Source organism: Anopheles gambiae, chromosome 3, assembly GCF_943734735.2.
Source record: "Anopheles gambiae chromosome 3, idAnoGambNW_F1_1, whole genome shotgun sequence".
Classification (NCBI taxonomy): Eukaryota; Metazoa; Arthropoda; class Insecta; order Diptera; family Culicidae; genus Anopheles; species Anopheles gambiae.
Window position 1 is genome coordinate 74,295,952 of NC_064602.1, and position 24,352 is coordinate 74,320,303.

Below are 24,352 nucleotides of genomic sequence, written 5' to 3' on the forward strand. Positions count from 1 at the left end.
GATCTATTGCTTCAGGTCTGTGTAGTACATTTTCACATAAATGTGTGCGTAACATGCATGTAATGAGCATTAGGGATGTTTTTCTTTTGGGATTTTTGGGTTTAAATTGCTTATGAATATTTGTACTCAAAATCATACAAATCTGCACTACTTAATTCAGCGTTTTGTATCTACAATCCGAGCTTTCAATTAAACTGCATCGATTTCACCAGTTCAATCGACCATCGTCGGAAACCTAGAGGCATCGCAGCCGCCGTGCCGTAATAAGTGTTTTCATAATTGATCATTTTCAATAGTTATCACGTAATTACACAATAAATCCATTACGCACGATTCCCAGAACCCTGTTTACCTTTCATTACCGGTAGCTGTTGCGATTGATAGGAGGCAGATGCAAGCGGTTCCACAAAAGCGTGTGGAAACCATTTTCCAATGTTCGGAATGTTTCTTCGGTCAGTTTGCTTCGAAACCACACAACTATGCCACACACACATAAACACAGCGTTGGACACATTGCTCGGGTGACATTTGCAAAAGGTGACCGAACATTCCACGACTTGGACAAACAATATGCGCCCTTGGCTGGCCGTTTGGAAGGCGGGAAGGATAATTAATGCAACGTCGGGTCTTTGCATTTGCATAATTAAAGGTGTCCGTGTCGTGCCGGGATGCGTCTTGATGATCAAAGAAAATGGTACACACCGTCTGTGTTGGCGAACGCAAGGGCATATCCTGGTTCGGTGTCAAGAAACGAGTTAGGGTGGCGAAGGGTTAGGGGACGCGAGCGAATTCATAACAGCGAAACTATTTGAAGATGGTTTTGATGGAGCGGTGGGAAACGGGAAGCCTGTGCCCAAGGGGTGGGTAAATACTGCAATCCGAACGATAATACAACTATCTGTGCTATTTTAGCAGCAACCCGAAGTGTGGATTCTTCGATACCGTAAACTAATGCAGTATCATTATGCTTAGAGTGGAGTGGTTAGATTGAGGACAAACAGGATGAAAGATACATAGCAATATAGGCGACATGGTTTCGAGAAGAGTGTGTGTGTGTATGTGCATGCCGAACGCTCAGAAGTGGGACGTTTGATTCACAAATCTTCCGGGTAATCTTCATTTCCGGTAAAAGGGATTACGCCATCGAGACCTGCAGCAGTTGGAAGAAAGAGTCGGCAAAGCAAAGGGACCAACGGTCCCAGTTGGCATCGGGTTGGCAAGATGGGGTTGGAAAAATTGCGTCCAATTCCAAACCACTCACCAGTAATCGCAGGTGGAGGCTGAATGTTCGCCAAATCCTTTCCGAAACAAATGGCACATTCAGCTTGGCCGAGTGAACGCACCTGGAAATCTGGTCCCTCGAAGCTATGATTCACGAGAATACTAGCAAGAGAGAGAGAGAGAGAGAGAGAGAGAGAGACTGAGAGAGCATCTAACCTCATCTCTTTTCAAACAAATCGGTTGGTTTAGGCAATTTTGACCGAACCATCTACGGGTTCGTGTCGGACGGGTCCGGTGTGCCTTTTGCGCAATTGGCATCACAATTCTTCCTACACTTCACAGCGGCGCGAAGGGCGGGAATGGGAAGGCGCACCAGGGAATGTGTAGATTATGTGTTTTATGCCACCGTTTATACGTTTCCGGCAATAAAACCACATAAAGTTATACTTTTTATCTTCGGATTGCAGCTCCTTTGGACCAGACAGAACTCATCGTCCCACCTGCCTTCTCAACTCGTCGTCAGCATCATCATCATCATCATCGTTGCTCTGCCGACCCCAGCTCGGGCACGGGTATGGTATGATATGGTTAAAGGTGTGGGGCAAATTATTCGCAGGTTTGTAACCGGATCCTAGGGTTGGTTACCTTCTTGATGCCAGATGGTAGAAGACGAACGATGCGTCGGCTGGGTCCACCCTCGGCCAAGTCCCCCAAAGAGCAGGGAGGATAAGGTAAAGATATGGTTACCTTTTCTTGGGACTAAAATTCAGTGAGTACGGACGTCTTGCTGCCTTTATTTCATATTTCTAATAAGAAAAAGAACTTGAAAAGGTGTGTTGTGATATATAAGTTGAATAAAATTTGGTCAGTTTGAGTTGAAAAATTTAGATTAAATTATAGAAAAAGAAATTTCACAAAAACTGCAACATGTTTCGATAATAGTTTTCATTTTATTTTTCCATTGTTGGTTTTTGTACAAAATGACAGTTATGTTTTTTTTTGGTTTCTTCAATTTTTATTCTATTTTATTTATTTGCTGTTTTATTTTGGGTTTTAGTGGACTTCTTGTTTTAGTTTTATTCATGTTAGAAAAACGCATTTTACTTCAAATGATTGGATCCACTATTGGCAGTTTAAACTCAAAGTTTCTCATCCTTGTACATCGAAACCGATACCTGTTTTTTTCATGCAAAGCCTACAATAACTTCTTCTCATTCGAGTATCAATAGAACTCAGCTGAATGTACATCTGCTTGTTACATTTTTCAAACTAACTCCAACACAACAAATTACTTACCGTAAAAAAGTAAAATACCAATCGAGAACCGGGCCGAAAACAGAACTTAAAGTCCCACCGGTCGCCCTTTAAGGACGCTGCCCGAAACAGGAGCCCGTATGTGTGTGTGTGTTTTTGTGTATCTGTATGTGTGTTATCTACTCGTTTTGTGGGGGGTTATCTGCTCGCCGTTGAGCTCCCCGAAATTTAATTCACAGTATAATATCGGTCAGTTTTGTTCTCGTGGTTTGTTTGTTTTTTTTTTTTTATTAGTATTAGTTTTGGCTTTGTTTTGTTGCATTTTCTTCGCTTGCTCCCTCCTTCTAACCTCAACGCTTTTGCGCTTTATTTACAACGGGCTGTCGCCCTGCAAGGTTCGCGTTTTTCGGGGAAACACCTCTAACAATCCTTCCTCAATCCTTGTTTTGTGTGGTTTTCCCGCGCCACGTTCGCGAGTGTGTTAACTTATTCATGGACTCTGGACTCTGGAGTAGTGTTGGAGGAGTGTTTTGTTTTGTGTCTTTTCTCTAGTAGATGTAGATAGTGGGAAATAGCAATTAGTGTGGAAACGATAGGGATGATGTGTTGATCATGTGTTTTATGGTAATTTTTCTTACTTCCCTTTAACCGATCATTATCTCGATCACGATCGTTGCTAGTGAGGCGAAATGGAGTGGTGCAGTAGTAACTTATCGCTAGATGATGACGATGATGACACAGGTTTATACTACAGAGTGGAACTGATAAGCGATAAATGACAACAACAATGTCTTACTGCGGGTGGCATGTACAGGGATGCTGGGGGCTCAGAGAGCCCCACCAAACGCCCACCTTGCTAGACTGTAGTGCAGTGTTTAGGTTAGGATAGGAAAGATACCGCTCTGTTCGTTAAGGGATAGTGTACAGTTTACAGTAAGCATTTTAACAAGCCAGTAATTAGTGTGCTCCATTTCGTTGGGAAGAAAGAGAGACAGATGGAGAGAGACTGTAGATGAGGGAGCATAGAGAGCATCCGTCTTGTTAGTATTTCTCTTTCTCTTGCCCGTCTGGTGGAAGAGATTAGTGTGCCGCTAGCAAGTTTGCAATTAAAAGAGTCCATCGTACCATTTGTTCGGCCTCTAGAAAACTTCAGCATATTTTTACTCTTTGCCTTTTGCCTCCAAATTGTGTGGAAATATTGGCACCATTCCTGTAGATACGTGCCCGCTCACGGTATTCCTCTACTACCCCGCTTGTATCACTATGTTAACAAAACGATGTTCAAACGTTTTATTCTCTTCGTCTCTCGAATCTCCTTTTTAGTTTCTTTATAAACCAATCAATGCTTGTATGTATTCCCATTTATTTTACCTTAACTAGCACCTAATTCCCTAAAAGTTGTTTGTTTCTTTTGTTATCTCTTTCTTCCTTGATGTTTGATCTTACATGCGAAACTAGTAGGTCTGTCTTTACACAACAACGATGACGCATACGAAACGGATGCCAACCGTTATGGACACAAGTGATACAAAACAATGCTTAACTTAGGTGACGATTTGTTATCCGTTTGATGGGAGGGGGCCGTGGGAGTTAGGTTTGTTTGGCTAATATGTACAGGTTAGTGCGTCACTGCGTTTTTGTTTCTTTTGTTCTGAACAGCCACATCTCATTTCAGCCTACAATGAGCCGAAATTGAGCCAACGTTTTGGCACCAAAAAACAAAGAAATTGAAAGGAACTGTAACGAAGAACCGCAATTGAAGCACCATTATATCTTTGCTCATTTTTTGCATCAACTTGTATCATTGTCAACATCACTCTCTCTGTATCTCTCACTTTTGGTTGGGTTCTCTCAACCAGCTCATAAAATCACGGGGGGCGCGCATTTGGTAAATATATTTCGATCAAAAACTTTACTCCATTAGGTCCATTTCCAGCTCGTTTAAGGTGTTTGTTTTTCGTTCTACGCACTTTTGTGTACATTAAATGTTGGTTTGCAATAAGTTGCACCTGTTACAATGTAGTATTGGTTGGTGGAAAATGATCACCCAACGTTCCCAAAGTTCCCAGTCAGAAGGACATGGTGTACATTGTGGTTCTGGTTCGGATGTGTATAGCTCGATCGTTTCCGTGTGTGCACGTTGCGAGTGACAGAGAGATCGCCACGGGAAGGCGCACATGTACAAATGGTCTCATCTATTAGAGCTCTTTGCAACAATCAGTAGATTGACAATAACGGGAGAGGGAGAATAGCAAGGTGAAAGTTTGAAGTTTTAGAGAGATCGGTCAGGATTTAGAGCTGATACAAGAGTAAGAGACGTACGAGACGTTGATGACCCTTGATGGTCTTCAATTTAAATACCAAAAAGAGTTGCCCAAAAACTACTGGAAACGTTACAAACAGCTTCTTTAAACAACCTTTCCTCATTATATCGCACAGAGTAAGTTGTCGAAAGGGACGTTAGACGTTAGTTTGTGAAACAAGAGAGCCATCAAATTAAATTGAAAGTTACAGTTACCGCATAAGATTAGAGTTAGATCACTAGTGGACTTACTATAGACAATAATAAGGACTGCTGCTGACTGCCATCACGATGAGTGGCAAACTGCTCGCGGCAAGAACGGCCGCATGAAGCACCCATCCACGGCCACCCGCACTGCCACCCGTGCCGAAGATAGGGAAGTGTATCTCTTCCGGCTCCATCAGCTCCTCGTCATCGTCCAGCCCGTTCCCCGGCACGGTGTTGATCGTGTTGGTGTTGATCTTGTATCCCGAGCTGCCCCCGGTAACGGTGGTGCCCGAACCGGAGGATGACGAAACAGAGGAGGAAAGGGAGAAGGGACTACCGAAGGTACCGGAACCGGCACCGGACGCACCCGATCCCATCTGCTTGTGTTTGAGCGTGTAGTTGACTTTGAAGACCGCTTCCGCGACGCCGCCGGGCGAGGAAACGATGAAGTAGAACGTTCGAGGGACCTTCTCGTGCATGTGCACGTAGGTCAGACGTGCCTCCTTGCAGAATGGTGTCGGTAAGTCCTGGTTTTTGTTTTGGGAGGGAGGAAGAATGCAAAGCAATCAGAAGGATACAGTACTCGTCAGAGAAATTGAGGGAAATCTCTGACTTGGAATGAACGATCGAGATGGCACACTTTGAGTTGATTTGCAACGTCCTTCACGTCCAGCACTGATCCGGCGGGTCACGTTTGCAATCAACCGAAAGTGGATTTAAGAGTTTCGAGGTCGAAGTTTTAGACAATCTGCTCTGTTTGCGCTACTCCCTGGCCTGTTTGTGGTGATTAATTTGAACGTTTCTAAACGGCTACTTACGATGAAACCATAGGCGAGCACGTCCGTCCCGTACTGGTTGCCGGGCGTGTAGACCCGATCGCCGTGCAGCCAGCGGGCCGCATACGCCGGCGGGTTGGCACAGAACTCCACCGACAGATGGAGCGGCGAGCCCGGGTAGGCGACGGGTGTCATGTTGCGGGCACTTACACTTGGAGCTCCTGTAATTAGGCCAAAAAACAAAAAAAAAAATAGAGAGAAAGAACAGTTGAAAACTCCATTTTAACTTTATCGCTTGTACAAATGAAATGTATTTTAATATTATTGTTTTGCTTCTTTTTTCTCCCTTTCAGTCTAGCATGTCAGCACGCCAGACGGGGTGGAATGTTCCTCGCTCGCGAATGTCCAACGGGGTGGAATGTCCAACCGAAAGTAATGACTTCCATTAAATGAGACAACTCTCGAGGGACGTATTAAATGAAAAAAGTGGTCAACTGGACCGTCCCAACCGAAGAAAGATACATTAAATTTACAAAAGTACTCAGAGAAAAAGAGAGAAAGGATCTACGAACGATATTAGAATATGCGCATCCTGGGACCTTCCATGAATCATTCGAGGCCAAAAAACGGGGGGGCTGTAGGCGGCGACCGATTTGCCAGAAATAATGTTTTAATGCAACACCGGGACGATTGCATAAATTTCACCCGAAAGGTGTGTTATTAAACCCGGCCGCTTTTATCTTACTTGGTGAAACGAGGGGAGGGTAATGGTGGACTACAAGCGAAACACGGCACGCTAACTAGTGCCATTAGCGTGGTAAACGGTTTTGTACGAATTCCGATTTCCAGAATGCTGACAATTTGCCCTTACCAGGAATCCCGGTGTTGCGCTGTTAAATGTTTTATCCTTTTTTTTTCGTTTTGTTCGTTTGGTTGTTGCGGGCGCGTGTGTAATAACTCCATTTGAAATGGAAAGAGTGCAACAAGGGAGGGTGGAGGAACAAACCACCACTCGTCGGTCAACCAAAGCTGTCAAATTCATTTATTCAACAACGATCATAAATATTCAATTCGCGCTCGGTTTGACATCGCGCGGTAAACCGCCGCGAGTTTTGCGTGATGGAGTGTGCTGGAGTGCAGCGTTTTGACAAAAAAGAAATAAGAGAAAGAAAATGGGGAAAAAATTATACCAGCAAACCCGAGAAACATTTGCTAGCTATGTATGTGGCGGTGCATTGCAATTTTAATGATTGTATTGAGTAGAGCGCATTGTGTATTGTCGAGCTATACAAGAGGCGTATAAGTCAATGGCAATGATTGGCGAAGGGGCTTTTTTGTTGTTGGGAAAGTGCATGAAATTCTTATGCGCACTCCGGTGCTCCATCGAATGCATCGGCTTCTGGGGTTTGAAATTTTAATCCACTTGGTATCGGAGGTGGTGTACGCTAGACCTCTCCATTCGGTTTATTGTGTATTGTTGTTAAGCACTCTAAGCTTTTGAGATATTTTTAAACCTTTTTTGGTTGTCTCTGTCTAGTTTCATGTCAGCAGCACACACACAAATGGAAGAAAAGCGCACTCTACATTGATGGCAGAAAGCAAATATATCATGTGTCAAACGTGGAATGTGACAGGAAGGGCCCACATGTCCTCAATGTCCTCGCACACACGCACACACACACTCTCAAAAAATACACACCTCGAAATTGTGTTAAAGCAAACACTTCGCAGCGACGATTCGATTTGTCAAATTTGCTCACCGTCTGTTTGCTCTAAGCTCGCACACAGAGTATTGGTGCAAGCGAACACACGCGTACCAGCTAGCATGGGTGGTGGAAAACTTCCCCAAAAAAATGCCACCTTCTGCACATCTCGACATCTAAATGCGTTTGTGTCCAATGGGTTCAATCATTGGGTAAAAAACGCAACAAAACAGCGCAAGAAATCCCAAACACATTACGGACATTGGAATGAAATTGTCTGTGGCGCGTTAAACAATAGTGCGTGCGTGCTTCTGCCCGGTCAAGCGCTGTGTCGAATCGTTTTTTTTGTGCCTGTGTGTGTGTGTGTGTGTGTGTGTGTGTGTGTGTGTGTGTGTGTGTGTGTGTTATCTTCGCCCCAGTTTTGCCACCCACTCCCGCTCTGGTGATTCAATTTTCTCCTTCAATGTTGACTTTACTATGTGAAATGGAAATTGAATTTCGCACAACAAAAGCCGAGCCCAGGGTGTTGTGGTGGATTATTTGCTGGCAACATCAGGGCAACATAGGCATAAAACAATGGCATGTGTGTCCAAGAGCGGTGCGCGTGTGTGCGTGATATATTTATTTTAATCTTTATTTTATTTGTCAAGCTTTTGTTTGGGTGGATGGTCTTTGCTCAGCGGAATGATGAACATAAAAAACTGGCCTTTATTTGGTTTTGCTGTCAACGATTCAACGATTCTGGCACGTATTTGCATCTAATTTCATTTGATGAATACGCCACAAAGAGCTATAAGTTTGGCTGAATTCCTTGTTTTTTTTAGGTTCTTTTTATTAAGTTTTGCGGTGGTAATATATATTTTTGTGAATTATTATGCTTCTTCTCTATGTTTTTTTTAAAATATATTTTCTTTGTTACTCACGATATTTTGAGTGTTTATTATGTTATGTGTGTGATATCCTCTTTTTAACTCTTTCATATGTTTGTGGTTATCTTCTAATTTGAAGACTGATCACCATCTGTGACATTCATCGTAAGTTACATCAGCAAAGTTGCTATTTCCTGAGCCTGAGAAGCAAACAATCTAAACAACAAAACAATACAAATCCCTTTTATCACAACAGTGCCGCTCGAAAGCAAACGCCAGCGCTTAAAACAAACGCACCCCAAACACATCCACTTGGGTGCCGTTGTGTCTGATTTGTAACCGCAAAACTAATTTACCACCAAGCGTTTGGTACCGCTGCACCGAACGGACGGGCCACGAGAAAGTGCTAGTAAATAAATACGAACAGTGCCAGTACCCGCGGAACGTGAACAAATTCGGACACCGTTTTGCACCGTTCTGCTGCACCCAGCCAGGCCGGGCATGTTCAGCCGGGCACACATCCTGTTGAACATTTGCCCACAACTTTCCACCGAAAACACCACCGTCGGGGGTACTGTACTGCACCGAAACGTTCGGGCGCAGGTGACGACGGCTGGTGAAACATTCACTCGCATGTCAGCGACAGTCGCTTCAGACTCGCCGGTGCCACACGCACGCCCGCGTGTGCGGAGATGTAGCAGCCCGCTACAGCGCCGGATATCCGACTGCGAAGCAATGGCATACTGCCGCCATTCGTCAGGACGCATCCCAAAGCCATCCGGCCGTGGCGATGGCGGCACACAAGGCACAACAACGGAAAACGGAACTCTGCCACAACGTAAACAACGCGGTTTGCAAGTGTGCGCCTTTGCCGGGGTGCTTTGGAGCGCAAAATTCAGCAGCTGGAAGGTCGGTTGGGCCGGTTGGCAGCCACCAGTTAGCAAGGGCGGGTGCGGGATGCTGGGAGGGCTTCAGGGAGGGAAGTTGTAAAGCAGAGTTTCAATTATCGTAATGGTGTGCAGATTCGAGAGCGATTGAAAGTGAACATTTCGGGCGACACTTTCGAGAGTTTCGAGTTGGGAGCTTTTTTCGAGGGACGGCCAAAATTTGGATAGCGTGAAACAGCGTACTTTGGACTGTGAAGGGGAACTCGTTTTTCCCGGTCGTAATTGTATCCTCATGAGATGGATGGAGGTAAAAGTTTAAATGGTCTCGCCGAGAGCGTTTGCAAGTGTGTTGAAAACTTTGCGAACGTAGCCTGACTCCGGCTAAAATAGATGGCTTGGGGTAGTTTAATGGGACTACAAGGATGTAATTTACTGCAGTTTTTAAATCCGGATGATTTTAATTATAGATTATTGGATGTAGTAGTACGATTTAAATGGATGGATACATACAGAGTTTTTCTTACCATTTGAACTTTGTTCATAGTGAGTTAAATGTCAGATCATTAAAGATAAAATGTTTGCTCAACATCTCAACATCACAGAAATAGCTAGAGCAAAACTCTACAACTAAGGATATTAGGATTTTAGGTATATATAAGGTAAAAGTATCCTCATTCCCAGCAGCAATGAATCGTTTAAACTTAAATTACTTACAGGAAATAATCAACCCAAGTAACATTTTAAATCTTATCATAGTTTTAACGATGTTGTTAAGGTTATTCCATTAAGCCTCCCTTTTTCATTTGAATGTCTTGTATGACCTAATAAGACTATAATAAACTCTCTTAAGACTGATAGGGCCCATCTACAGAACTCTGTTGAGACATTTCTAGACCTTTAAGATGTGAGGCGTAAATAAATTATCAAAATTACAGCTTATTGCTATGGATATGTTCTTGAGACGGAAAAAAAGTAATGATTCTGAAGTCATAATAATGGTTGAGAATTATTTGATAATTATGATGTTGTCTTCATTTTTTTCTGATTTTGAAATCGCTCGCGTAAGAGCAGATATCCATGCCAAGAAAATTTCACTTTTGAAATACAATATAATAATTTAAAAAATATCAAATGGCCTTAATAATCAGCAACTTTTTAGTATGAAAATAAATTATTTCAAAAATATAGTTTTCATTGAAACGCCCTCAATTTGCACAAAAAGCTTTTACAAGGCCGTGGCATCTTAAAAAATGACGGGTAAAACTTTTGGAAAATTGCCATTTTTCTATTTGCCTTGTAAAATATGAATTGGTTTATAAACATGACTGACTCATTTTGGATACACAAATCAATAATCGTAAGCATTAAAATGGATTCCATTGGCTTAAGATCAAGAGGACTTTCTTGATCACAAGTTCAGTTGATTTGTAGTGCTGTTTGTGTGGCTAAGATAGTTTAAACAGCACATAGCTTTAGTAAGCACTTGTACAGACTAACAAGTTTTAAGACTCTCCACGTACATGTAGTGTCCGAGATACTGATTCTGGTATATGCAAATTTACACAATCGTGGGTTTCTGAATTTGACAGTTCTTTGCACACATTTGATTGATTTGATACAATATCAGTTAATAGCAACATGATTGAATAATAACCACTCACTGCAAGCAAAAGGAAAAGAAACTTAAATATATAATGGCTAAAACTGCTTCTTCACAATTTGCGTTAATAGCGTATCTCACATACAGCCTGTATAGTTTGTTCCAAGTTCCCTTCATTCAAGACTTAACGCATTTTATAAGATCATTTGATCTTGGTGTCCCAGTCTCAAATAACGAGTCTTAAAATATGCTTACGAATACGTTTACTGGATGGTTAAAGCCAGACATCTTTTAAATCTTATAAGACAGTCTTATAATCGCCTTCAGAACGTTTTAACACCTTTAAAGACTGTTAAGCATCTTTAAAAGACATGTTAAAACTATGTGACTCCTATTATAGTTTTAACAGACAGTCTTATAATCGCCTTCAGAACGTTTTAAAGTTTCAACAACTTTGAAGACTGTTAAGCATCTTCAAAATACATGTTAAAACTATGTGGCTCAGTACACTCATAGTAAAGCATTCTTTAGACATGTTTAAGTGTAAAAGCTATAGGAAATGTTTCTTGGGAACTCTGACATAGATTATTAAGGAAGAATGCTAAATTCATAACCTACAGATGTAAGATACTACAGGACTTTGTCGAAATGCTTCAATTGCCAATGATCGGAATTTGACATTCTCAATTTAATGTACGTCCCAATCATTGCAGACACGTACTTAAAATAGGACCAATCAATGGCACAGCGACAAAGGAATGGAAAAAAATCTTGCAGGGCAATTTCTCATCCATAAGTCAATTATTTGCTTGAATAGCTCTTCCGAAATAGCTTTTGTTTCAGATTTCCAGCAGTTTCCCTTGGAGTTTCAATAAAAAATTACATCCTGAAGAGAACCACCATCGTTCGAAATGGCTCTTGTGCGTGTATGTGTGGATGAGTCCGTCCCATTGTGATTGCAAATTATGGTCGATTTTATAATTTATTATTTAACCGTCAACCGTCAAACGTTTTGACATTTGCTGCACAGTGGCATCGGTATAGCTTGCTCCAATAAGCTCGCCAGCCCGGCTTCATTTTTTACGATCCATCAAATTACGACCCGTCCAACCGATTCTCGGCGTCGTTTATGGCGGCGGATGGATTGAAGTAATTTGGAGCTGAATAATTGAAGCATTAATTTTTGAACACGAAGAAGACGCTAGAACTTGAACTGTGATTGGAGCAACCGCTTCCAGGCACATTGATTAGTGTTTGTGTGAGTATGTGTCTGTTTGTGAGCAAGGAAACTTCCCAATCAATTGCCTATAAACGGCTACATTAATCAAGCAGATAGGACAAATTGTATTAATATTGCAGCAAATTGTTCGCGCTCGCAGCGCAATGTGACCAAGATAGCAGCAGCAGCACCACCACCAGACTCGAGGCTCTTCGATGAATAAAACAGTAGCGAGAAATCAGTTCTTGTTGGGTGGCAGCTAGCACCGAGTTCGGTAAATAATTGTGTCTATTATCGAAATTGAAGGCATGCAGGAGAGTACACACACGCGATCGCGCTTTAGCTCAGCTCTTACCTTTGACGGCAATGGAGACGGTTTGCAGCACTTCGAGCTTTTTGCGATTGTTTGCATTCTGGCCAACGCATTTGTACGTCCCGGCGTCCTGGTACACGACATCCTTGAGGGAAAACTGCCCCGTGGGTGTGTAGATACCGGCCCCGAGCCCTTTCAGCCGGGCCGTCATTGGATCCAGATGGGACCAGCAACCGAGCGAACCTGGAGGAGTGCAAGCGAGAGATGGTAAGCGGGAACATGGGGCCAGTCATTTAGCTAGTAATTGTGTGCTACAAACCTTGTGGACACTGCAGGGTCACGGAGCCACCGAGCTCAACTTCCATCTGACCAGCTTTGAAGGGATTGGTTCCGGTTTGATCTGTGCCAGCGGCGCCCGGCTGGGAGACGGCTCCGTTGGGGGATCCTCCCGGAAGAGAGCTCCCGGGCGATGGCATCGAGACGGACGATGAGGAAGACGACGAGGAGGAGGAGGCGGAGGACGAGGAGGAACTGGAGGAAGACGGTGACATTGGAAGATCCTGCTCGACCGGTTCGGATGTTACGTCGACTGGTTCGTCTGAGAAATGGGAGAATTGATTGTTAGAATTCAATGTGTTGGAAGAAATTCCAGAGTATTTGCGGAAGTTTGTACATAACATTTAATCGAATTTAGGCTGGTGTACGGCAAAAATAATACGAAATTCTAATTGTGATTGTTACTTTCCTATCAGAAACTATCGACGAGGTCTTGAAGACTTCAAACAATTCAACAATGAATGAAAATTCTAATTGTGATTGTTACTTTCCTATCAGAAACTATCAACGAGGTCTTGAAGACTTCAAACAATTCCGGAAATGTATCCAAGAAAAAAGACACCCGGTTTCGCAACCCATCAATTGGATGCAATCGAGAAGCTACTTTTCATGAGTAAACCGGAGGGGCAAAACTACAAACAAAAAACACGAACAATCGTACATGCAAAATATTGGAAACGAAACGAAAGACAAAACCGACAACCGCTACTCACATCGCACGCTGAGATAATATCCGATGCTCGAGTACTGAAAGTTGAGATGCCTCGAGGTGCACTTGTACCAGCCGGAGTGTTCGCGCCGGATCGAGCTAAAGTTGAGAAAGCCGTCGCCCGTCTGCGGCACCGGCGGATCACCATCGTCCTTCTGCCACAGCGGCGTGCTCGGTGGGTTCGAATCGACATCGCACTTGAGCGAAACTTCGATCCCTTCCCGCAGCGGATAGCCGAACCCGGGCGTGCGCGTGATGGCGAACGAGGGAGTGTCTGGAGTAAGGAGATAAAAAGGGGTGGAAGTGGCGTAAAGTTAGCAAAAGGGAAAATTGCATGTTGCCCCTGCATCAAACGAGCAGTGGCGGTAGGGCTAATGAAAAATTCCACTCACACTGCACATCGAGCAGGATCGATGCGTTTTGGCGCACTTTCAGCGTCGGATGCTCCATGATGCAGAGGATGCGGGCGTTGTGGTGCACCCGGAAGACGGCGGGCAGCTTCACCTCCGACACGGCGCCGGCATTGATCTTGTACGGTTCCTTATCCTGCTGGGAAGGGAGCATCAACGAAAAAAAAAGAAAATGAAACTTTTGGACCAGCCCTGCAAGGCACGGGTACGGTGTCGAACAAGCGAAATTGAAAATACTTTCCCTGTGTGTTCTCTGTTCTCTCTTCACATTGCTCACTCTTTGTCTATGTTGCTCTGTGCTGACTAATTTCCATTTCACATCCATCATGCATCAGACACAAGCACGACTTAATTCAGGCGACAAGCTCACTGTACAAGCCTACGCCACTACACACACTCAGCGTTTCTTACAACCCCTTTTAGTCTATAGACTCACCTTATCCTTCTGGATCTCCTGCAGCTCCAGTACTTCGCTGGAAATTTTCTGTGCATGCCGGTCGATGCCGGGGCTGAGCAGCACCTCCCACGTGAGGGTGGGCTTCGGGTTGCCGCCCTCGCTGACGCAGGCAAGCGCTAGCTCGGAGTTTTCCTTCACCGGGATGAACATGTTGCCCGCATCGAGCCGGCGGGAATCGATCAGCAGGTACGGTTCCTTCGGTGGATCTGCAACAAATGATAGGTTCGGGTGAGCGGTCCGTGTCGTGCGTCAATGCCGCGCTGTGATTGAAGTGTCCCAAGTGGGAAAGAAATGCTACCACTACTACTACCACTACTACTACCACAACTACAGTGCAATCTCCTGCGTGCCTTGCGTGGGCAGGAATGCTAAATTTATGTTACCATTTGTTGGCAACGGAACGGAGGGCGTTTGCCGTGTGCAAACTTTGTCCCTCGTTCCTGATTGATGGCAGAGATAGATTGTGTGCACGGTATTTGTGTGTGTATGTGTTTGTGTGGACCAATATATCTCTAACATCAAATGGATCGTTGCAGCTACGGCAATGGTTTCCTTCGACCGAGCAATCTTCGTCTGTTCTGCTCTCATGTCAAGTGCGACATTTGATGGCGCTTCGAGGAGCGTCTTTTCGAAAAATAAATTGAATATATAGTTTATCACAAGAGCATCACGCTTGAATAGTAAGTTATCACGAACTGCAGGCGCACTCTTTCCCCTTAAGATCGAACGGAATGCAGCGTAGAACTTACCCAGCACGATCAGCTTTATCGGCCGGCCGTTGAAGAAGAAGCCGCGCGCATTCTCCGCCTCACACTGCCACACGCCATCGTCCTCCAGCATCACGTTCGCGATGGTCAGCCCGCCGAGCGGCTCCCGCACGAACCGGATGTCCGCGGTGCGTGACTTTTTGTCCATCACGTGCACTATCTGGCCATCCTTGAGCCACACGCTCGAGGTGACGTCGGCATCGACCTCACAGTTCAGCCGGACCGTTTCGTGCTGGTCGGCGTACACCACCACCACGTTGTCCTCCTCCACATTGTGCTCATCGGACGGGCCGCGGATAATCGGCCGCAGTGGCAGCGCTTGCGGCTCGTCCGCCACGTAACCCCCGCCAACGATCTCCACCTCACGGGCGACTTCCCGTGCCACCTTCCCTACCGACTGGCCCTGCTCGGCGCTGCCCGGCTCCAGCAGATCCGGTCCATTGAGAAAGATAATTTGCTCGTCGAAGTTTTCGCGACCGAAAATGTTCCCGCTCGCGTCAAGCGTCAGGTCGGTGCCGAGGGTGGGCAAGCGTGCCGATGCGCCTCCGCCACTGTCATTGCGCAGACCGTGGGCGGGCGCAATGTAGACGCTGTCGTCGAGCAGATTGAAACTGTCGATGCCGATGGCGGCCGGATGTGGTGCAGCAGCACGGTGTGGTGAAGGGGACGCTGACGACGACGACGACGGCGACGGTGGCAACGCCATAATTGTTCGCTCGGTCGTACCGGTCACGGTTGAAAGGTGTTCGACTTTGGCACTGGTCGGCCCACTCGCCGAGCCGTTGTCGTTGGTGTTACGCGGCACGGTAGGCGCCGATGCCTTGCCTGGATTGCCTGAAGAAACACCGGACGTTCGGGGCAGGTTAGGATGTGCACTGGAATTAGCATCCACGGTTGGTTGTGGTGCGTGGTTTGGTTGCGGTTTCTTGGAAGCTTCTTCGACCTCGGCCGGCTTTTCGCCCTCCGACTCCTTCAACCGGATCGAGCGCCTTCTCAGCAACGATCGGCGATGCCGGCGATAGGCGGGAAAGTGATCGACCGGTGCGACCCGGTGCGGGACGGTACCGTGCGTCTCGGCATCACGCAGCACGGCGCTAAGGCCCTCCCGCTCGAACAGCGCTCGCTGCTCGTGCACGTCCTCGAGTGCGGCTCGGTCGCTGTCCGCTGCGGGCTCGTCCAGGCCGCTCATTACGCTATCTACGCTGGAGGGTTTGGGGACAGGGCTGCGGTGGCTGGGCTCCAGATTAATCTTACGATTGTTGTTGACGCGCTGTGTGGACGTGGAGTCCTGCCAGCGAGATGATGTGGCGGCGGCGGAGGCGGCCAGCCGGTCCCGTGCCTCACTGTGCCGGTTGAACCGGACGTTGGCATGGGAGCTAAATTCGTTGTCATCTAGAATTCGGTGGTATAGATCTTCTACATTGCTTGCTGGCTGCTGCTGCTGCTGCTGTTGATGTGGGTTGTGATGCTCCGGATCGGCAATGGTGCTGGCCAGCACCACCGTAAAGGGGAGGATGTGTGTTAACGAGCCTGAAGATAGAAGACAGCCAAAGAGAGAAAGATATAAGATATTTTTAAACTAGTGCGTAGTTTAATGGATGACATCGCTGCCATCACGAAGCAGCTTCATTCCAGGAACTACCGCCTTCTTCCAATAATTCTCTCCAAATGAGTTTGTTCAAAAGTGACACAAGGGGCGAAAAAAAAACTATTCAACTTTCTAGAATAGACACGCTACGAACATCCGACAATAACATGTCTCGGAAATGTGTTCTTACTTGCCCATCGCTCTTCGCTCTTCCTCCCACAGTGATAGCCATTTTTGCTTCCTGGTCTACGGGACGCCGACAAGAACCGGCTCGTTCGGGTAATCTATCAAAACGAATCTACCGAAAGCGAACAAAGAAAAGGCGTGGCTCAGGTCCAATAAATTCTAGCTCCAAACTCCTGCAACAAATCCTGCAGCATCGAAGGGGTGCTCCTGGTGGGGTGAAGAAGTTGAAGCAACGCGTACACTAGAATTATATCCATATCCATCTCCCTCGAAACGAAAAACCCAACCATTTCATAAAACTTTTTCCCTAAACACTCGGTAGACTACGATGTGTGTGTGTGTGCTCTATCTCCCCACTTTGCCCCTTCACGGGAGTGAATTTACGTAAGAAAAAGAAAGCAACCATCAGCGAAAGCACTTATATGCTGGGTGAAATGTTATGCGTTCGTCTCGTGGCTGGGGCATAGGGGAAAAAGGAATTGTAATGGCGAACAACATTTATGCACGTGTTATGTTCTCATGCTCATACAGACAGACATACACACACATACATAACTAATGGGATGATGGGTTGTCCGGCTGGACTTGTGGTTCCCGTACTTGCGGAAGAATATATTATGTAAAATCTGACAGAATCGAACTTCAATTGGGAGAGTTAGCACCCTGAACGATAGTTATAGAATAGTTTTTGATTTATTTTATTGCTTGTAAATGGTTTCAGCGTGAATAACTTTGATTTGAGACACATTTCTGCTAAGTGCTTTGGAGCAGTCCTGTCAGCATGCGCTGCAAGTCCAATGTACCAACATTCGCAGCGCAGCATTCGTTTCCTCCATTGGGCACTAATTGTTTCGCCCATTTCAACCCATAATTTGTATCCTGCTATTAGTCAAGAAGATTGTCCCCGAATTGTCCCCCAAACGGACCCAAAGCTCATAGACAGGCTTGATTTTAGAAAGAAAAAAAAGGGGAAAGAGAGACGGCAAAACAGACAAGATAAGGTAAAGGTTCTACTGCCCTCCAATAAAAGCCCTTTTCCGTAAGCATCTTTCGCAAACGATCAACTTTCAAACAAGGGACACATACACGTGACGGTAGCCGGGAGGGTGGGTAAGTAGAAAAGTTTTTAAGGTCCAGCTCAGAAGAAGAAGGCGACGGAAAAAACGAGACGTTACGAGGCCGAAATCGTTCCAACAGAACAATTTGCTTCCGGTGAACTTTTCTCTCGCTTCTTGGGCAAAGGAATGGCGTGGAGAAGAAGCTGTGAAGTAGCCTTACCGATTCGGGTTGCCATTGAAGGCACACGCACACACACACATGTACACATTCCACATGATACGGGGTTGTCCGTAGACGCGGCGGACGGTGGAGTAAGTTCAAGATTTGTTCTTCGAATGACTTGGCCATTTTCTTTCCCCCTTTTATTCGAGACCTTCTACGGTAAGAGTTCTACCCAGCGAACCTTGGGTTTGGGAAAATTTCTGTTACAAATATGTCCATCGCACGAATTGGACACCTTCCTTCCCTTTATCAGCATCTGCTTCGTTTCCCTTTTTTGTGAAACGGGAAGTTTCCCGGGTGAGTTTGTGTGTGTGTGTGTTTTTATAGCGTCTCCCAAAGACAACGATATTATCGGCGAATTTTGGAAAACCTTTTTTTTTGGTTTTGGTGTGTCCCAACAGCATCTGTGTCGTATTTTTCCCCGTTCCCCGCGTTCCTATCAACCTTCAGGGTGCCTAGTCTTCGGGCAGCTTGGTCATCCTTGAAAAAGCATAAAAGCGCTAAAGGAACCATCACCCCCTCCCGTTGGGACAAGACCCTGTTTGGGTTGCGCGAATGTGTGTATCGAGAAGCGCGCTAGGAAGACGCCTCGCATGGATCGTAAAAATCGAATCATTTTATTAGAGAGCAGAAGTCAAAAACACTCGTTAATGGTGCTTCTCGTTTTCCTTTGCTTCTTCTTTTTCGAGAGTCGTGAGTCAGCGATGAGTTGAAGAAGGAAATTTGGTGGGAGATTTGGATGATGTTGTGTTGCGAGGTGCAAGTGTACTTGAAAGCATGCGGTCCAGAAGGCTCTGGCCGGTTCCTGTTCGGTTGTATTTTTTGAGAACTGTTTTCGCTGATAAGACACAAAGATCTTCAATTGAAGATGATGAAGGTAATGATGATGATGATGGTGGTCGCAGTCACGGGTAGCTTATGTTGTAAGTGGAGGTCAAAGGGACCGACCGTACAGACACGTTAACCAGCGTCTTAAAGTTATTAAACAGGATAATCCAACCCGAACGAGGCCGAATCGGTGACCTAATTTATTTATACCTATTTATTTGCATTATTTACGAAGTTGATGTACTGGTGTGAACCGTGCTCGTGTTGTAAAGACTTCAGAGACTTTCAAAATCTCTTCGAAGCTGAAGCGTTTTGTAATTTTTTTGTTGTTGTAAGGTATTAAAGCTTTTTATTTGCATAAAATTCAACCCCATTTTTGTAACTAGGATTTAAACATGAACAAAAAAGCTTCATTTCATCTTATCTACCAAACCGTTCATTGCTTCTATACATAGGGTGGGGAAGCAAAAGCAGAACCTGTGGTCGTGGGAAGAGAGAGAGGGTGCCGAAATCGCTCCATTTGCTCATTTGTGCGCATAAAACCCTCGGCTCGGGCCAAGAACAATGTAATCTCCCGGTGCGAGATTGCGAGTGCACAATTGCACAATGCAAAATGACGTTTTCGGGGAACCAACGCAATGGAGGTTTGGTACTGGGAGCAGGGACGACGACCACACACACACACACAAAGACACCGCGAACTGACGCCCCATTTGCCAGTGGTTGCCGGTGGTCGGTGATGGTTGATCCATAGCGATAAGCTCAGCTCGCCGGATGAAGCAGATAGTGTGTGGGGTTCGTTTTTTTTCCTCTTCTGGTTGGTTGGAGGTTTTTAAAATCCAACTGAGCGTAGAACAGAGGTAAAACAAAAAAAGTTAAAAAAGGGAAAACAAGTGAAGGGATGGATTTGTGATGTGTTCTGTTTTTTTTGCTCTTCTCTTCAATCGTCGCTTTTACTTCTAGCCCGTGGTTAGTGTTGCTGCATCTGCTGCTGCAACTGCACATCGACCGTTGCAAGGGTGCACAAAACGGCCCACAAAAGGGACGAACCCTCCTTTGAAAAACCAGTGGGGGTTTCGGTTGTAGTGCATTCGTCCGAATGGCCGGTCGGTTGGCTTGACAATGATTTTTCTGCTCGAAAATCTACCTACCGGCAGAGCTTTCACCCCTCCGCTTGCTGCTACCGTTGTCAGCGATCGGGCGTAAGTTTTTGCATCGCTCTGCCGTGTGTTTATTGTGCTTTATCTGCTGCTACTCGAAGCTGTTCGCTTGGGTGTATGTGTGCCTTTTCCCCCCTATAAATGGTTTTTCACATGCAATGCTCGTTAGGATCGTTACTGGCCGCTTAAAGCGGGATTAAATGAGATGGTGTCAACGATGGTAAACGGGAAGTAGGTGTGGAAAAAAACACAATCGGTGCGCGATTCTGTGTGTTGTAGGGTAGCTTCCCAAAAATCCCGTAATCTCCAAGGACCAGGTCCAGACAGAAGAGCAGAAAAAGGTAAGTTTCAACGTGTACTTGTTCGGTGTGTAAGTAAAGGAGCATTCTTTTTGTGAATGCATTTTTGTTGTGCCCGTGGTCGGTGGATAATTGTAGCCACAGATACGATTACAATGCAGCCCCGATAACCATCCCAGCAAAAATGGGTGGCTGGCTGGCGAAATTGCATCGTTTTTAACTGTCGAATGCACCACATTCCGCCCGAGGTGGGGGCAAAGACAATGAAATGAAGCTGCGATAAACGTATTTTGCAAGCCAAAAATGTATTCAATTGGAAGGAAGAATGTTGATTTTCTTTTACCGTAACTGGCGTTGGGGTGTAATGGTTTCGGGTTGGTTGGACAAAGCTGCGCGGCTTTTGGGTGCTTTTGGTAATTGTGAGTAAAAGACACTTATTGTAATGTTAAGGTCTGAGTTTTCCACGGTAAGCGATAAGCATTACCTTAGAATAGGCAGCAACAAATAATGGAAAGAAGTGAACAAATGAATTGAAATTTCTGCATAAAGGCAAAGGAATACTTCGGTTTTGATCTGATCTAATCAAAAGAAGCTTAATCTGGAAAGAAATAGCAATTAAATAATGATTTATTCTAAGTACAGTCAGTCCAAAAAGTATTCGTCTAGCTGAATATTTTACAGAAAAAGACGAATTATGGCCTCAATACGTATGGAGCGATAAAAGTAATGATGAGGTTTGATAAAAAGACCATCAATACACACGTTTTGCTAAAAAAAAAGCATTAAAATAGTGCAATAGCAACCAAAATACATAAAAAACTAAAAAAAAGTCGTTTAATGGGTGCGCAAAAAGTATTCGTCAATCTAGCTTTTTAATTATTTACACTGGACAAACACTACGTAGACGTGAATTAAATGTATGATTATCAATCTGCTGGTGACTTCCTTCTAAATTAATGCATTTCTGTTGTTTCAATTGCACTTCAAGCGGTCAGAGAGGCACTAAAGGTGGGAGAGTAAAATGATTGGAGCATGATGGTGAAAATCATTTCTTTAACTTATGCATAACCTATCCTACCCATTTTTGAAGGTTATAAAATGTGTTGTAGGCCTCGTTCCTTCATTTGATCAGAGTTTGGCCATTTTTCTGACACTAATTGTGTGACAAACTGCCATGTAAGCAGCCATCCTTAACGGTTAATCTAACGAAAGAAGCGGTTTTATGTCCAAAAAAATTAAATTTTACCAAGGAATCAGTGCATTTTTTGATGGCCAATAAGATCAGGAAAAGAGATGGGTCACATTTGGTTGATGGGCCATGCTGCATTTCATCGTAGCTGGTTATGTAATAACTTGAATGAGTGAGTTGTTACAAACATGTTTTGTTTGAATAATACCATACACAGAAAGTGGCCAAATCTGTTAAGGTGCATCAAATAATTCAGGAATTTATTTTAAATTAGGCTCTACTAACATATTAAAACATGTTTAAATCGCCATGGTCAAACGGCCACCGTCTAGTATAGCGAAAACAGTCTACTAAGATGCAACATCAAAATCTCGTGTAACGGTAGCATCATGAAGTCATGATACTAGGGCTCAGTGAGGTAAGGTGAGCTAGAAAAATGATTCAAAATGATATGAGACGAGATGGGGAAATATATTAATGCAGTTTTTAAGTACTTTGAGTCCCATTTCTGAGAAATTTTACTTAAAATGTATCACATGTTTCAAGAACAGTCGAGCTGGAGAACATACAGAGCATTGTGGTTTGCCCGAAACACCAAACCAGCTGAAACCAAAATGATGAAAATGATTTAGTAGACTCTCAATATGATATCAGTTGCCATTTTTTCAACGGAACTTGACCACGTAGTCCGGAAATGAAATATTTCTACCAGAGAATAATTGAAACAAGTTTTGTAGGATGAGTTGATCAAAAATACGCCTTTTTAAAGGTTCAAATGAGTTTTTGTGTTGTGCAAGTAGCCACCAATAGTCATAAATGCAATAAGAAACAAGATTAGGACATTTTTTGATTCCATAACCTTTGTTTTCATACGCATATTACGCCAAAAATCTAATAGACGAATACTTTTTGCGTTCCCTTCAAACTACTTTTTTTAGTTTAGTTGGTTGCTATTGCACTATTTAAATGCTTATTTTTAGCAGTACGTATGTATTGATAGTTCCTTTATCAAACCTCATCTTTACTTTTACCATCTCATGCCTATTGCGGCCATAATTCGCCTTTTTCTGCAAAATATTCAACTAGACGAAAATTTTTGCACTGACTGTATTTAAACATTGAAGGATTCAACAAACAATTTTAGATATTATTTGAAAGCCTCCTTTGATCAGATACCTTAAAAATCAAAATAATGCAACTCTATGTCAAACATAAAAACTACGATCACAAAAAATAAGCGATAAGTCTTAAAAATGTTAAAACATATGCTTTTGGGAAGATAATCAATCATTCTTTAAGTTCTGATAAATGTTCAGCCCTCCAAATACTTTACCGACAACTACAGCCCCCTAACCTACATGTACACATACTTAATTGATTAGAAACGCTCTTCACGTGAAACCGTGTCCGTACCCTGCGGCGGTCCCCCGCAGCGCGTCCCGTTAGCGCCAAATCGTTCCGCTGCCAATAAAGCGCAAGTGATGAAGTAAAGTTGCCCCGTGAAGTTAATTATAAAAGTTCATTTCGCTCCGCTTGTTCATTTGATTACCGGTGTGTTTCGCTCTTATTAATCTTTTTATCAACGAACCGGGCACCGAGCACCCAACCCAGCAAAACCGCCCATTTGTGCACATGCGACCGTACGCGTTGATCGACCTTCCTACCTTCACACGGGAAGATAAATGTTTGATAAGATCCTGTCGGAATCTAATTTACGCCCGTCAGAAAGCTTCCCTTTTGCGTTCGGTTTCGGCAGGGCAGAAAGGGGAGGGGGGGGGGGTGAAAAAAAAGGGACAGCATAAGAACATCGTACAAGCCGTTGTACACGCCGTCGTGGGCTGAAGGCTCTAGGCGGGTCGCACAAAAAAAAAATACGGAGTCTCCCCAGGTTGTGGAGAATGTAGTATCGTTTTTCCGCCAACTTTACCATGAGCTTCCGTGAGGTTGTGAGTGCGTGCGTGTGTGCTTTTCTTTACCGGCACTTTCTACGCAAAACTTCCCACGGTACCACGGTAGCTTTCCACGTACATGCGTGCGAACACAAGACCAAAACGCCGGGCTAGGGAAAGAGTTTTTTTTCTTTTCGAGGAGTAAGTTTGTTCGGTGTTTCCTTTTTTTTTCTTCGTTTTGCTTTGTTAGCGAGGAACATTCTCAGGTTCATTTAGCCTCGATGGAAACTAATTCCGGTGCAGGCAACAAAAAAGGGGCGAAAAATATAGGAAGCTTGCGAAGTTTGCTCCAGTTTGGGGAAAAGCGTTCACAGTTCGAAGCCGGGCTGCTGCCCCCTGCATCACTGACGCGATGGTGGTGATGATGAAGCAAACAATAAAAAACTATTACATGCATGCGGGAGGGAAAACTAGCGCACCGCGGACGTGCTAACGTGGCGGTCGGAATGAAAACGCTTTCGCCACAAATGTTTAGCAATTTGGGCTTCTTTTTGCTCGCGACTTTGCCCGTTTATCGTAACGGTGAATGTTCATTAAACGATAAAATAATAATAAATTCTTTCTTGAAGACGAAGGCGCTTTGTGGAATCGTGTGAAATGCTCCTTTGGCTGCAATTATTATATATTACAGCATGTATATGTTCACACAATTAATGTGTGAAAATGAAGTGAAACTCATGACAACTAGTGGACAAGTAATGAAGACGGACAAAGCCAGCTGATGAATGACGGTAAAGTATATCTTTTGGAGTTTGGGTTGTGATGTTGCTTCCTTCAAATTTATTCAAAATTATTCTTTAAATATTCTTCTTGTTGAATGTCTCACATTTCGTTTCATATTT

General features: G+C 44.3%; 1 protein-coding gene across 2 annotated transcripts in view; it reads right to left on the minus strand.

Annotated features, from left to right (window-relative positions):
* Nucleotides 1–3,907: 3,907 nt before the first annotated feature.
* Nucleotides 3,908–24,352, minus strand: part of LOC1270833 (uncharacterized) — a 51,574-nt gene continuing 31,129 nt past the window's right edge. Inside the window, exons 3-10 of one of the 2 annotated variants that reach the window (XM_061656920.1) lie at nucleotides 15,013–16,560; nucleotides 14,243–14,469; nucleotides 13,789–13,942; nucleotides 13,401–13,670; nucleotides 12,671–12,949; nucleotides 12,394–12,594; nucleotides 5,803–5,981; nucleotides 3,908–5,511 (exon numbers count right to left, since the gene is read on the minus strand). In XM_061656920.1, coding sequence (XP_061512904.1) covers nucleotides 5,029–5,511; nucleotides 5,803–5,981; nucleotides 12,394–12,594; nucleotides 12,671–12,949; nucleotides 13,401–13,670; nucleotides 13,789–13,942; nucleotides 14,243–14,469; nucleotides 15,013–16,560 — 3,341 coding nt within the window. In that variant the 3' untranslated portion in view covers nucleotides 3,908–5,028. Of the gene's footprint in view, nucleotides 5,512–5,802; nucleotides 5,982–12,393; nucleotides 12,595–12,670; nucleotides 12,950–13,400; nucleotides 13,671–13,788; nucleotides 13,946–14,242; nucleotides 14,470–15,012; nucleotides 16,561–24,352 lie in introns of both variants that reach the window. The other variant, XM_061656919.1, reaches the window with a different exon arrangement.